Source organism: Mesitornis unicolor, unplaced genomic scaffold, assembly GCF_000695765.1.
Source record: "Mesitornis unicolor isolate BGI_N332 unplaced genomic scaffold, ASM69576v1 scaffold1668, whole genome shotgun sequence".
Classification (NCBI taxonomy): Eukaryota; Metazoa; Chordata; class Aves; order Mesitornithiformes; family Mesitornithidae; genus Mesitornis; species Mesitornis unicolor.
The window spans coordinates 152,108-166,487 of NW_010201089.1; the positions used below are offsets into that span (position 1 = coordinate 152,108).

At 46.6% G+C, this 14,380-nt stretch overlaps 1 protein-coding gene across 1 annotated transcript in view; it reads right to left on the reverse strand.

The window, feature by feature from the left end:
- Window positions 1-14,380, reverse strand: part of MYO7A (myosin VIIA) — a 64,777-nt gene that overhangs the window by 28,851 nt on the left and 21,546 nt on the right. Inside the window, 7 exon segments of the mRNA XM_010189955.1 lie at window positions 555-662; window positions 823-1,041; window positions 1,930-2,014; window positions 3,155-3,249; window positions 4,626-4,718; window positions 5,065-5,223; window positions 8,773-8,910. Of these exon segments, the coding sequence (XP_010188257.1) occupies window positions 555-662; window positions 823-1,041; window positions 1,930-2,014; window positions 3,155-3,249; window positions 4,626-4,718; window positions 5,065-5,223; window positions 8,773-8,910 (897 nt within the window).

A 14,380-nucleotide genomic window follows, 5' to 3' on the forward strand; every position in this document is an offset into this window, starting at 1 on the left:
TGCAAGCGGACAAGTACAATGACCAAACTGCTCCCTCCAAAGAGCTGGTACTAAATTTTGCAGGACCTGCCTATAGGAAAGCAGACTGCTGAGTGCTTGGGGCACTATCTCAGCAATCTGGCTTGCAGCAAATCAGTGACATGTCCATGCCTCAGTTTCCTAACTGCAGGTCAAAGCCACAGCATTTTCTTCTTCCTTAGTGCCTGTTTAGAGGGTTTGGTCTGTGCATAGAGACTCTCACTGACCTAATTTTTTTCTTTTGTACAGCAACCATGTGTGTGCACACACACAGTGTCCCAGTTCACCCTTCAGCCTTTATACAATAGCAAAAGCAAGCAAATAATAACTGTAATCTCTGGCATTCCTGTGCAGCAGATCAGAAATTCTGGAGCAGCTTCAAACTAGTTAGAGCACAGAGCGCTTTAGTGAATTAAATACAAACAGCTCAAGCAGGGCAGAAATCCCTTAGATATTTTTGGCATTCCCTCTCAAAGGAGCGAAACCAGTCCCTGGAAAACAGAGACAGAGCCCCAGAAAGATCAGTCCCCACGTACTTGATGCTTCTTTTCAGCTTCCTCTTTGGCTTTCTTGGCACTCATCTCCTTTCGGAGTCGTTCCTCTTCTGCCAGCCGAAGTTTCTCTGCTTCCAGACGTCGATGATACTGGGAGAACAAACACAAAAGTCCTCCCGAATAGGCATCTACTTATTTTTTTGCTCTTTAAATACCAATCCCATGAATAAGAATGTGATGCAGAAGCATGTTTATTTCCCCTCTCCCCACCTCCATTTCCCACAACAGACCCCTCCGCCACAGTACTTACTTCCCCCCTGAGGCGCTTATAAAGCCTTCGGGCGATCATGCCCCGGGCATACGCCTGGACGGTGAGGACAGCCCAGAGGCGGTGGCGGAAAGCCCTGCGGACCAGGTAGCCCCGGCATCGTGCCTGAAACTCGATGATCCGCCGGCGGGCCATGTGGTACTGCTTGTGGAGCTTGCGGGATCGGTAGAGGGCCTGCAGCCTCAGGAAGCCAATCCTCATCTGCAAGAGGGAGCAGGATGAAACCACACCACCACCTAGGGGCTCACCCACCATAAGCAGATTTCCATAGCTAATCTCCTTCTTGCACGGCTGTAAATAAGAGCCACTGAAATCAGTTCGCACCAGGACAAGCCTTTGGGAGGGAGGTTCTCCAAGAGGGTGGAGAAATTAAATCCTCCGGCTGCTGCACTGATTCAAAACCCAAGAGAGACAAAATTTCCTCCCTACCAAGTCCTACAGAATTTCTGCCCTTGACAGGCCTCAGGAGGTCTGGTCTGTCACCTCAAGGTAGCCACAAGCCATGAGGTTTGTTCTCATGGAGGTCCTGCACCTGCAGACCTCCTGACTGACAGGTAAGTGGCTGTTTCATGTCAGGAGACAGCATTCTAACCACCCTGTAGGCTATTCCTATCAAGTTGCAGGCTTGGAGAATGATATTGAGACACTTTAGACCCCAGCACACTTCCCAAATGACCCACTGTTGAGTCAGAGGCAGCTGGGACAGGGAGAGTAGAGGGCCATGGACTGGGTCAAAGAGAAACCCCTATAAGGTCCCACCTGGAGATGGAGTCTGCTTTTCAGAGGAAGTTGCTCTTGAGTTTTCAGTCACCTGCAAACTAGGGGAAGACTTTTCAAACCCCAAGTCACCAGTTGGTGCAGTGGATATATAACTCACGGGGAAAAGGACAGCTAGAGGGTGGTCAGGTGCTCTCTTTAATGAGAAGGCAAAGCATCAAGAGCAAAACTCCATTCACCGCTCCAGCTGTCAAAAGCCAACCTCAACCCCATCTACACTCGGTGGGGCATATTGAGCCAGGAAACTCTTACGTATGTCCCAGCTGAAAGAGGTAGGAAGGCAGAGGTGTGAGGAAGCATCCCCGTACTTACTGCACCATAGTTCTTCCTGCAGTTATGTCCACGCCAGTATCTCTGAATCATCAGGACTGAATTTCTCACTTTCAGGAAATTGGACCTGCAAAGGCATTTCAATCACTTGTCTCTGTGGTTTGGCCACAAGTTATCATCATCTCCTGGGCCTCACTCTTTGGAGATATGAAACTGAGCAGCCAGGTGGAGTAAACACTGCAATTTTGACTTGAAAAAGTCTCCCCCAGCTCTCTTTTGCTTTCACAAAAAGATCTGTAGAGGCTCTCTCTGCTAGGTCTCTGCAGGCAGATTCTGCCAGGTTATGGGAATAGGCAGAGCAGGAGATACTAAGAACGGTCCCATCCTTCCCCCTGCCCTGCACCCTCCTCTTGCATCTGAAATCTCTTCTCTGCCTGCTCTCCCCACTTCTGTCCCAGCACCTGTGCATGGATTCAATCCAAATGATCTAGAGCACCACCACCCTGCTACCTCCATCTGCTCCTCCCATCCTTCTTAGCCTGGCCTGATTCTACACCTTGGACACAATTGTGTTGGAAGGGTTTGGGGGCCTCGCTAGGATTACTGTTGGAAAGACTGCACAGTTATTTGGCATATGCCCTTTCTGCAAAGCCTAAGGCACAACCCAAGTCACAGCCATGGCTTGGACAGTCAAAGAGCACAAAGCCCCAAGAACTGTCCCTCCTCCATGGGTAGAGCTTGTCCTTGGCTGTGGCTCCCTGCCTTCTACCACAACTGTGCCATGAGCTCCCCATGGATTACTGCCCTCCTCCCACATCTGACAACTGGGTTGCAAACAGAAGAGTTGAGAACCCCTCTGGCTTTGGGGAGAGCAATGTTAGTCACAGTGGATGACCCAGTGGTTCCATTGCAGTCCTGTGGGGATCCTCATAGACTGGAGGCTTAACATTGTCTTCAGCAGGCTCAGAGTTCCACTGCTGCATTGCCATAACAAACATCAGCTCCCCTGAAGACAGCAGTGAACAGGGACAGAACCTTCTATTCTGTCCATATTTGAGACAGTTAATAGAGTTTTCCTCTTGTTTCCTCTACTGTTTTCCTCCAATACTTGCTGCACCTGAGTGTTAACACATTAGGGCTCCCCTCTCCCCAGCTGCAGGTAGGATAGGTCAGATGAGCCCTAGGTGATGCATTCTTCAGGAGCTGCTTGCTGAGCAAGGCATCTGACACAGCCCACCTCCTATCTGGTAGTAGGGCTCACACCTACCTGTCTTTGAACCCCCGGACCACCTTCTGGATGAGGATGACTTTGTCTGTGATGGCCTTGTCCCTCTCAATCTCTAGCAGCATGTCGTGGTGGTCCTGTGGGAGGAAAAGACACAGCACCCATGTCCAAAGCTCTCCATCTGGCTGACATGTGGCAGGAAGGGTGGTACAAGGCCCTTACCCAGAGAAGATGTCTAAAATAAACTCCTGGGACATTTTACATCCCAAGAATCATCCCACCTACTGACCGGTGAAATTCTAACATAAACCCTAGTGATGTACTACCTTCATTCCCAAACGAACCAAAGCAGCCAGAAGCTGCATATGTAATACTTTATAGCTTGAAAACAACTAAATTATGCTTCCTTTTCATGCAGAGCTTTCTGCTAGTGCTGTCAGCTATTGGAGCAGTTTCCAGGAGCACTGGAGAGGTTTGGGAACAAACACCAGGCTGCTTGGGTCCCATCACTCCCTCCAGCTGACTCTGCAATGCCTCCATACCCTAAGGACAAAATAGCTCCCTGAAACACTGAATTTCCTTGCCCTGAGGCTTTCAGATGCACCAGTCCAAGTTTTCTATGCATTTTCCCCCTGCCATTAGTAACACAGCTTTCTTTCCCAGTGGCAGCATGTTAAGCTCTGCTGTGCTGGGTGCAGCAGAGCCAGCCCCACACGTTTCCTGCTTTGCTTGACCTCATGCAGCCCCTCGGGGCCTCCCAATTTCTCTGTTTCCTGTCCTGACAGCTGCGAGATCTTGATAACAGGCTCTGGAAAGAGCAGCTAGTGGGAACAACTTCTAGGGAAGAGAAAGGAGTGTTTGCACTGGCAAGGGGGTTGGGGGTGAATTTAGATGTAAATGGTCAGGGTTTACCACTATTTTTGCTCAAGAGAAGCCTTTGCTTCCAGCCTGGTTTCTGGCCAGCTCAGTCTCATCTTCCTAGAGCAACACAGTACTAGGTTCACAAGGAGAGAGAGTGTGAATGGGCCTCAGGGGACCTGCAATGTTGGGCTGCTCTGTGTCAGCTGGAGAGATGCAGAGAGGGAGGCTGGAGGCAAGTCTTGGGTCATGCTAGTACACGCTGAAAGCAAAGATGCCTGTTGTGCTCTCAGTCCCTCTCTCTGCAGGACAATGCATGGACACCCCTCCAGTTGCTGTGCCTTTTGGGTAAAGGCAGGAGGTGAGGTTGAGCTGCTCAGCCCCAGAGGGAAAAGGCTGTGTGCTGTATATGCTTATTTCTGCATACGTATGGGTATGTGCATGCATCAGTGCTGGCAGACTGTCAGGACTTCTTCCTGCCTGCCGCTTCCTAAACTGGCCCCAAATATCCCACCTTGGCCCAGGTTCTACCCAACGTCTCATCAGCCTGGAGACCATGGGTAAGGGTCCCATCTGGCAATCAAAAGGGGAGAGTAGGAGAGGCCTTCAAAGATAAGGGTCATAGATAGCAGTGGGGATATGGAGAGCCACCTACCTTCAGGAATATCTTTGTCTTGCCGATCTGCCAGTCATCATCCTTCCCGAGCACTGCTTCGGCAATGCGCTGGCACGTCCCACGCAGGTCACCCTGGTGGGAGAGGAGGTGGGATTTACCAGGACCAACCTCACTCATCACTCCTTCCAAGTCCAATGGGGATCCTTTCTGGTCCTAATTCCAGCAGTTTTCTGCTAAAAAGGTTCCCAGTGCCTTACTGTCACCACATTTAAGATGAGTGAAAGGAATAGGCTGAATATGGCTCCCTGTCCCTCCCAGTCCCATAATCAGTTTTCCTTCACTTGGAAAGTGCAGAGCACCACAGTAACATTGGGGGATCAACTGTTGCACAATTGCTTTTGGATAGGATGTACAGCCCATAAATGTCTCTGGAAAGCCCAGCAGAGAACGATTATTACCCATAGAAGATGATGCTCACCTGCTTGTAAGCTGGCTTCACCCCAGGCATAAGCACCCGGTACCGGTCCACGAACTCAACAAATGTGTAGCGGATGGGGTAGCCAGCCCGCCGGATCCGGATGGTCTCCATCATCCCCGAGTACCTCAGCTGACGGACGCACAGCTCCCGGTCAAACAGCTGGGGAGGTTATGGGACACAGAATATGACTGCACATCTTGGCTGGATTAGCCATGAGAGAGCTGGGACTCTGAAAATCTGTGGGTCAACTGAGTCAGGCACACACTCAAACCTCTGCCTTGGTGGAGTCAAGGCCATAGGACTGCTGGCTGTCTGAGGCCTGATCCAATGAACACTGAATGTGTTTGAGTAATTCAATTTCTTTTAATTCCCACTTGCAAGACTGGACGTGTCCTACACGTTACACAAAGGACTGACAGGAGAATTGGAGAGCATGATGGAACAGTGAGCATCACCTTGGGAAAATGGGCAGCAATGCTGCATCTACAAGGGTCAAACTGTACAGTCACTCTTGCAACGACTGCTCATGCTCTTTAACTTTTGACTGCTGCTCTGAGCTCTACCAGCATGATCACAGCACTCATGTATAGGCAGGACAGTACTGTTTTGTATGCAGAGGAACCAGAAGACCATATCAGTGAAGGCTCAGACACTCAAAGGTGTTAGGGTGCCTACACCAGTTGATCTTAGGGTAGGTGATACCCCAAAGTCACATAAAGGAAGAGATGCCTAAGCCTTAAGCTAAGCCTGTTATCAAACCATCCTCTATCCAGGCAGACATTCAAATAGCTTAAAATGAACAAATGAGACCTGAGACCAGTGGAGGGCTTTAGGGAAAGGACAAATCTCATGCCAGCATCCGTGGCTGCTCCTGACAAGCAACAGACAGTTTCAAGGCCAGGCAGCAGACATAGGTAACTCAGGCCTTGCAGATGTTTGCTAAGAAACTTGGCTGCTCTCCTTTCTTTAGGTGTCTCAGGGTGGATGAGTGGTGCTGCCAGATGGGCAGATCTGCTGAAGCAAAGGCAGGTTCAAGAAAATCTCAGCCATGCTTTAGTGCATTGAGGAGGATACTGAGAGTACCCTCTTGCAGCCTGATGTCCGCTGGATGCATCCAAAAAGTGTTCAATCCAAATGTAAAATAAAAGTAGATGTGGTATGGTCCTGGCACACCACAGAAAGCTGGGATGGTAAATCCCAGCTTGGGCCAAAGGGTTGCTGTTGGGTTAATCAGGGTAATTAATCTGCCCTCCCTTCAGGTGTCTAAAATGTGAGCAGCTGTGCATGTACAGATGTGAGTATCTAAAATGGGAATCAGCTAAGCTCTCCCTGAGGTGAGAGAGGATAGAGGGATATGTACCTGTACCTTGGTCATCCTTGTATATCAGATACCTCTCCTGAGACAGATCTGCCCTTTGGATACACCCATCTCACCATCCTTGGAGAGAGCTTCTTGACTACCTTGTAGCAGCCACTTAACCATGAAAGGGCTGGAGTGGCATAAAACAGATTCTGATCCCAAGAGACTACAACAGATGAGCAAGGAAAGGGCAGAAAGTAGCATCATCCAGATTTGGTCTCAAGCTGTTGTTATCTATAGTGGGTACAGGGAGGTGCAGAGGAAAGAGGTGTGTGTTCCTCTCTCTACCCTTACCATGAAGCAGAAGGGTATGTGAGCAGTTGTGGGCTTGTAAATAACCCTTCAGAGTCTGTGGGGCCAGGTCATTGCACATATGGGAAACTATGTGCTTCCTCGCATAAAGGCCTGATGAGGCACAGACCACTGGATACAGTTTTGACTTTCTTTCCATGGTTTGTTACCAAATTAATCCCATGCATTTCTCTCAGGCTAACCAGAACAGAGCAGTGCTCAGAAACAGCAGCATGGGATGATGTACAGACCCAGAGAAATCCAGCCAGCATCCCGAGGCAAACAATTTTTCCCCCCTCAAAGCACATTTTAGAAGGAAGCAAAGTTTTAAAATAACACAGAGTAACAAACAGTCAGGACTTTCCACTGACCTTTCACTTCCCACTATCCCATTTCCTATCACTATCAGTGCACTTTCCTTCAAAGCCAGGGACAGAAAATGAACTCCCCGAAAATGTTCTTTCACAGTCACCCTGCACAGCTCTGTGTAGCATTATCTAGGATTTTTTCCACTCTTTGTATTATTAAATCAAGCCAAATATAAACTTAGCAAGAAATCACATTTCATATCTTACAGCACTCTACTCCCTGATACAGTGTTAGATCATCCACTCATTACTTTAACAGCGAGATTAATTTCTCTTTGTCTGACTATTTCAAACTTACAGCTTTTTTTATGTCTCACTGAAAGTTTTGTAAATAAATGGGTTGGACACAGACTTATGGCTTAGAGCTTCCAAGAGCTGGTGAAATAGAGACGTGTTATGTAGGGGAAAAAATGCTATACCAAATACCAGACTTCCAGGCATAAAAGTAGCTCAAAGCCAGTGCATTGGGAATAATTTGTTAAAAATAGTTCAGGATGTACTTCTGCTTCTCAGCATCACTCATATTCTTAAATAAGGTTTTGTTTAGATATCAGTTCAGATAAACTCAAATCAGACATATTGTTAAATATTAACTCAAAATATTCCATTAACATGCAATTAAGTGCCTTTTAATGCTCACCAGAACCAGGATAAGTGCACAGTAAGCTGCTCTGAGAGAACCACCAAACCTTCCACCCTGCATCATATTAAGTAAAAAGCTCTGAAATTCAGTATTTTATGCTTTTTTTTTTCACTCAGTTGAGCTTTGCTAACAGATGCTGTCTTTAGATAAAGACTAGATTAACAGCTACTGAAGTGCAAAGGCATGGGCAAAATCATTCACAGCAACAAACAGCTGACATTATTATTAAATAAAGCTCTTCCTCCCCAAGCAGTAACCACTATTAAGAGTGGTTAGCAGCTGACAGTGATTGCTACAGCACCAAGGTCCAATCCTGCACGGGGCATTCAGCACCCACCTTACTGATACCTTTCGCTGCAAAACTCAGAGTCCCCTCCATAAGCAGTTTGTGGCTGGGGGGATTTACAAACTTTCTCTTCCCTTTTATTTACTCCTTAAAGCTTATCCCCAGAGTGTTCATTGCTTTTGAAGTAGCTCTCTGGGAGTAAGAGCCAAATAATTCCTCTCATTTTTCCTCTATGCTATTTTGCCTTTTTTTTCTTTGCTTTTAGAATTGTGCTTTCACAATTGGTGCAAAAAGAAAGGAGTTGAAAGGATCTAATGATGGTGAAACTGTGTGAGATCCCTCAGAAGCAAAGATTTTGTAGAAAACCTCATGAGAAGGTGAGCCCTTTTAGGAAACATTAAACCCTGTCATAGGACTGAACACAGGGCCCTACAGCTCAGCCTCAGGCATTGGTAGGGAGGTGCCTATCCCCTATGGAAATTTAGAGGCATTTCCTGTAAGAGAAAGGGCTGCAGGGTGAATTCCTCATCATCCTTGGGAAGAAAGGCGGGGGCAGGAGCTTCTCTCTGCAAAAAGTTTTCGGGTGCTGTGGGATCGCAATGCAAGTGCCTGATTTTGCCAACCCTTTGGTGACTCCCTTACTTGCAGAAAGGGCTGTGGGGTTGGTTTTCAAAGCACCCAGGGTCAATCTGGGCTACGCTGACTCCTAGAGGACTTTTGCCTGTACAAAAAGAAACCAGGACAGAAAAGCAGGACTTACCATGGGCTTCTTGTACTCATTGGGCTTGATGCAGCGGACAAAAAAGGGCTGGCAGACGCTGAGAGTCCTCATCAACAGCTCCAGGGACCGCTTGAACTGGCTGCTGAGCGTCGGTGAGCGCTTCCTCGTCTCCACTCCCTGCAAAACCGCAGTGGAGCGGGCTCAGGAAATGAAAGGATAACACAACCTTTCCTCTCCAGCCATGTCCCCAGGAACCTCCTGTGACAGCCGAGGCTGAAGGAGGGAGCAGGACCAGAGGTGGTTGAGCACTGCAGCAGGAGAGGGGCAGGGCAAAGCCAGTGAGCTTGCAATGGCTGGACTCTGGCAACATGTTCTATACTCCACTACCGAGGGAGAAGAAGTGCCATAATTTAATTTTTCCTGCTAAAATCTCCCCGTGTGATGGGCAACCCTGACTTCCATATGCAGAAATGCGAGGAAGATCTGCCTGTGAAAGCAAACAGTCCCTTCTGGGCCATCAAAAATCTCTGTATTGGAGCTTGGGGTGATGCATTTGCCCAGGGATGCTCCCTGGGAATCGTTTGGTCTTCCCTGTCCCTATGCATTGCAGCATGGTCATGCCAATCACACTGATGTGGTTCCTCATGTCAGGCTCAGCTTGTCCTGCTCCCTGAGGTGTAGGACCAGAGACCCATGTAGGGTGAAAAACAAGCCAGGGATATGTTCACTGCAGGGTGACTCTGCAACAGCTCCAGCAACCACTGTTAAGTTTTGTCTCTGCAGCCTGTACCACAGGGAAGATCCAAGTAGTGTTTGGAGAAGAAGATTAACTAGACCAAAAGAGGTGGCTATTTAGGGTGAATCAGGAGGATTTAAAGTATTTTGCTTGGTTTAGCTGCCTTGGTTAAATTAATAATCCAATCTTCAGTCAGGGGCAAATGTTTCTAAAGCAAAATGGAAATGTTTCTCTTAATAGCCCCTTCTACCTACCCTGGGACAATCTTGTTATAGCAGCTCCAAACCTAATGAGTCTTCCAGCTCATTTTTTGTGGTAATCACTATTACTTAAGCTCAGTACACATCAGTCACAGTGGTGCTGTGTGACTGGTCAGGTCTGGTGTTCAGGCAGCCTTTGTGGGGCAGCAAGCGCTGATGGGTTAGAGGAAGAGTTGGGTATGTGGATGCAACTCCCTCTGAATTAAAAACAGGGCAAACCGTGATATGACCTAATGGCCAGGGATTTCCCAAAGGGAGGATTCCAGTAGAATTTTAATGCACATTTTCTCCAGACATCTTCTTGTTTGCAGGTGATCAAGCCATGTGCACAGTCACAAAGTCCCCATTTGCACTGGCCTTCCTGCTGTATTCTGCAAGATTATGAGTTTTATTTCTACTTTTGCTAAAATCTTTATGTGTCTTTCATTATATAGTACTAATAACCTACCAGACAACATTCCCACCCTCCCAAAACTGAGGAATTTATTAGAATCACAGAAAAGTTTGGGTTGAAAGGGACTATAAATATCATCTAGTCCAACCCCTTTGTCATGGGCAGGGAATTTGCACAGCTCAGGTTGAACATGATGTTGAGACAAACCCCATCAACACAAACACAAAGTCATCATGGAATTCCAACAAGAGAAAACCCAGTTCATGCACACACCAGAAAAATCTGACCTGCTTGTTGAGAAGAGCATGGGGAGCTATCAGTGATCTCTCCCAGCAAAATTCTCCCCTGAAGGACAAACTGTTAACGAATCTACAGTAATTAATGGATGCAGCTGCCACCTGCAGAGCACTGTGGAGCCTGGTGCTCACATTCTGTCACAGATCTGATGAGGAATAGGCTGTTTGAGCAAGAATTCTGGTTTGCTTAGCTTTAATAATGTTTTTTCATCACTTTGCTAATTATGTGTGAGAGATCACCTCTGTGCAATGTGAAAGGATAGCCATAAGGGTTAGAAGCAGCAACAAATACATGAGTGGGGCTGAAAGCTGGAAGCAACTGCACATCAGCCAGGTTTGTCAATTTGGGCTTGGCTGGGAGAGGTCATTTTTCAGCTGTGGTGGTAGGAAGGGTGCGAGACTTTGTACAAGGGAATGTGTGAGAGGTTTGCTCCCAGACAGCAAGAGCTGCCTCTCTAGGTTGCTGACGCCTTGCATTTCTTCCTTGCATATATCCAGTGGTGCCATCTCCATCCTTACACCTGAGAGCTTTTTGCTGGAAGTGCCTGGAGGGAAGGGATAGCAGCCAGAAAGCAGTTTGCCTATCCATCCAAATTGCCAGAGCAGTCTGGGCTCCTCCTGTCAAGACTGCTCCATCTCATCCATTCACATACTTCCTGGGCCTGACGTTTGTGCAGACCCCTCTGAATGGGGAGCGCCAGCCACACGGGCACTAACCAGGCTCTCAGCTACGCAACAAAACCTCAGGTGAGCGCTTTGCCTTCAGGGTCAGGGTGACACCACTGAAGTCACTGTGATTCCTCCCACCTCACCTCAAACCAGTGTGGGGAGAATCACACCTCTTCTCTTATCCCAACAAAATGGCACAAAAAAAAAAAGACTGGAGCAGCCTGCCAACACAGTCTAGAGAGGCACTGAAAATTCAGGTTTTACTGCAGAGGAGGCACATTTTTTAGCTCAAAACAGACCCAGTTCCCATAGCAGAAAGAGCTGAACACATTCTTCTTTTCTCCTGGCCAGACACAACTTAGCTTTCAAACTAAAAAAAAAGGATTTCTTAATTTATATTTTTTTTTCATGTGGCTTTGCTACAAGTCTAGAGCAGGGCCCAATGAGATGCTGCAATCCAAACAATTTTCAATCATGGTATGGAGGGGAAGGAGTCCAGCTCTGTAATGAAAGGCTTTGGGTCATTTTGGGTCAGAAGCCCCTCATTGGAATTCCAAGTCCAAACATCCAAAACACTGCAGAGGTAAGAAGGGTTGAAATTCAGTCCCATGCAAGGATCTGAATTTTGGAAGTCAGGTCTATCTCCAAGATAATCCTCTGGCTATCAAAAGATTGTCATGGAAATGTGAGCAGAGTCACAAAGCTAGCATAACAAAACTTTTAGCACACAGTACATTACCCTATGGCCAAATATCTAGCAAGAAAGGTTTGAGAAGCTATCAGAACCAGTCAGGAGATGAGATGCAACAGAAAAGATCTAAAACTGGTGCCAAGAGCCTGTTTCAATGTCTTTGAAGGCTTGGATTTGAGCTCCCCCCTGAGAAAGAACTAACCATCCCCATCCCCCAAGAAAGATGGCATTTCGAAGCAACCCAGAAATGCAATCCAGAGGTCTCTCTTTGCACATGAACTGCAAGTTTCTTGCCCTAAAAAGGGCAAAATGGAGCCAGATACACAACTGTACGGAGGAATAATGTCCCACTGAAGGCAATGGTGGCACCATGCCAGATCTCACAGGTGACCCATCTGAAATGAATTACAGTTATTCAAATATCAGAAAAAAATCCCCCAGAATTTGACTTGGGCTGGTTCTGATTTTATCCAAACCGAATTCTGATCATTACAAAGCTCTTCTGAGTTGCATTCTAGAAATAAATGACACGGTCATACACCTGCATCTATTCAACAAATGGTGAAAATGCTCTCCATCACATTGGTCACTTGAAATGGATCCTCTATAGATAGTGCAGGAAGAGGAATAAACCAACAAGAGCAAAGCACAATCCTTGCCAAGGAGAGGTGAATATACAACAGAGGAACTCATGTATTCTGTTTACCTTTGGTGTGGGTGTGGGCGACTGGCCAAATGTGCTGGATGCATAGCCACAGAGAAACTACATGAAGCACAGGTGAAAACAAAACAACAAAACAAAATAAAACAAAAAAAACAGAGACAGAGAAGAGCAAACAGTGAAAAGAAGGAATAACTGAAATGGGAGCCTGACATTGTTAGTCTTGGAGGTCCAGCTGTTAAAATATCTCATGAATAAAATGCATTAATTCTTAGATTTTTATCTATTGCACTCCTGGCTTTTCCCCTCTGTCTCAATGTTCATATCCCTGAAGCTGAAGGAACCGTCACTGCCAGCTCTTGCCTCTTGGAAAGAACTGTTCTGCATCTTTTAACCTCACTCGCTATCCACCCAGTTTCAGCCATCCCCACTCCTCTACCTCACACATTTTGGCTCTTCTGTGACCGGTGCTCTCAATACACAGCAGTTGGGAAGATGCCAGGGGAAAAAACAAATTTTGACAAAATTGCTAAAGAAATCCCTTCCTTACTTCCCAATTTTAATCCAACAAATCAGATATTTTCTACAGAATTGAAATTTTTGTTTTTCCCTTCACCGTTTTCCACCTCTCATTGCTCCTTCTACCTGTTCCTCAAGCAAGCAGCGCTGTCAGACCATACCGTCTGACTCCTCACAAGAATGGTGTACAGATCCCACTGAATCCATCATTTCTCCTGGCACCTCTCAAAGTAACGTTTTGATTCAGTAAACACATGCAGAGACATCCTCTGTGACGCACATGCATAAGTCAGGCTTCACAGCCCTGCGTACTCCAGCAATACCCAGTTCACCACACAGGTTTCATTTTGCACAAATATTAGGTCTTTCAGGGACCAAACAGATATTATTCAAATATACAGCCTTGACTAGTTATCAAACTTCTCTGATCTGTGGTTTTCTCAAGCTTCTGACATATAAGGATTCCATTTGAAAGACTAAATGTAAAAGCAGATGTGGACTTGCTTTTCAGTGACTCAAAATCCTACAGACTCATCGATAAGCTTCTGAGGACCAAAAGTTGGAAGCTGTTGAGCAAAATGCCTCAGTACTCAATTTAACCCTTAGAAGAGCAGACACTTGTCTGTTTTTAAGATATTAGATTTACCTGACCTAGCCTGAGTGTCTCTGGAAGGTTTTTCCATGGATTTTCTCACTGACGCTCAGAGAAGGTGAGCAAGAAGAGCCCTTCAAGAAGAGCCTTTGGCCTAGCTCTTTGCTACATGCCATAAATTCTCATGATCCATGCTCACCTCCTCCTTCTTTTGGGGAGTGTGTTTTAAGAAAGGAGCTGCAAAGGTTACTGAATGTTGGTGGAAAGCAATGGCAAAATAATTTCAGCCCCATGTTGGATCCTGCCTGTTCGAGCAGTTTTGTCTGTGTGGTGTCCAGGGGACTTGTGGTCTCCCAGTTCACATTGACATCGTGCATGATTACGGGAGCTGGTACACAGTGTTTGTTTCTCTTCCAGTCCCATGTCGGTCAGGTTACAAATCTCTCATTCGGAAGAGAAAAGTAGAGATCATTAAAGTATCAAAGCACAGAGACAATTACTCAGATGTGCTCTGATGCTTTAAATGGTCTCAGTTCTCAGGTCCTAGACAATGCCCAGGAGAAAATATCAATTTTGTCATCATATACTTCCAGCACCTTTTGAAGATGCTTGGTAAATAGTCCCATGAAGTCTGCATGACTGTTTAAACCTGAGAGCTCCCTCTCATAGATTCCCCAGAGTGCATTTCTGCTCTGCCCAAAGAAGCAAGAAATCATTTCCGAGGTGAACTGCAAAGCTTGCACCGAAAATAAAAAGCAGTAAGGAATAAGCAATAAAAAGCAAAGTAAACGGCAGCACTGATGCTAAGGGAGTTAGCGTCTAAATCCGC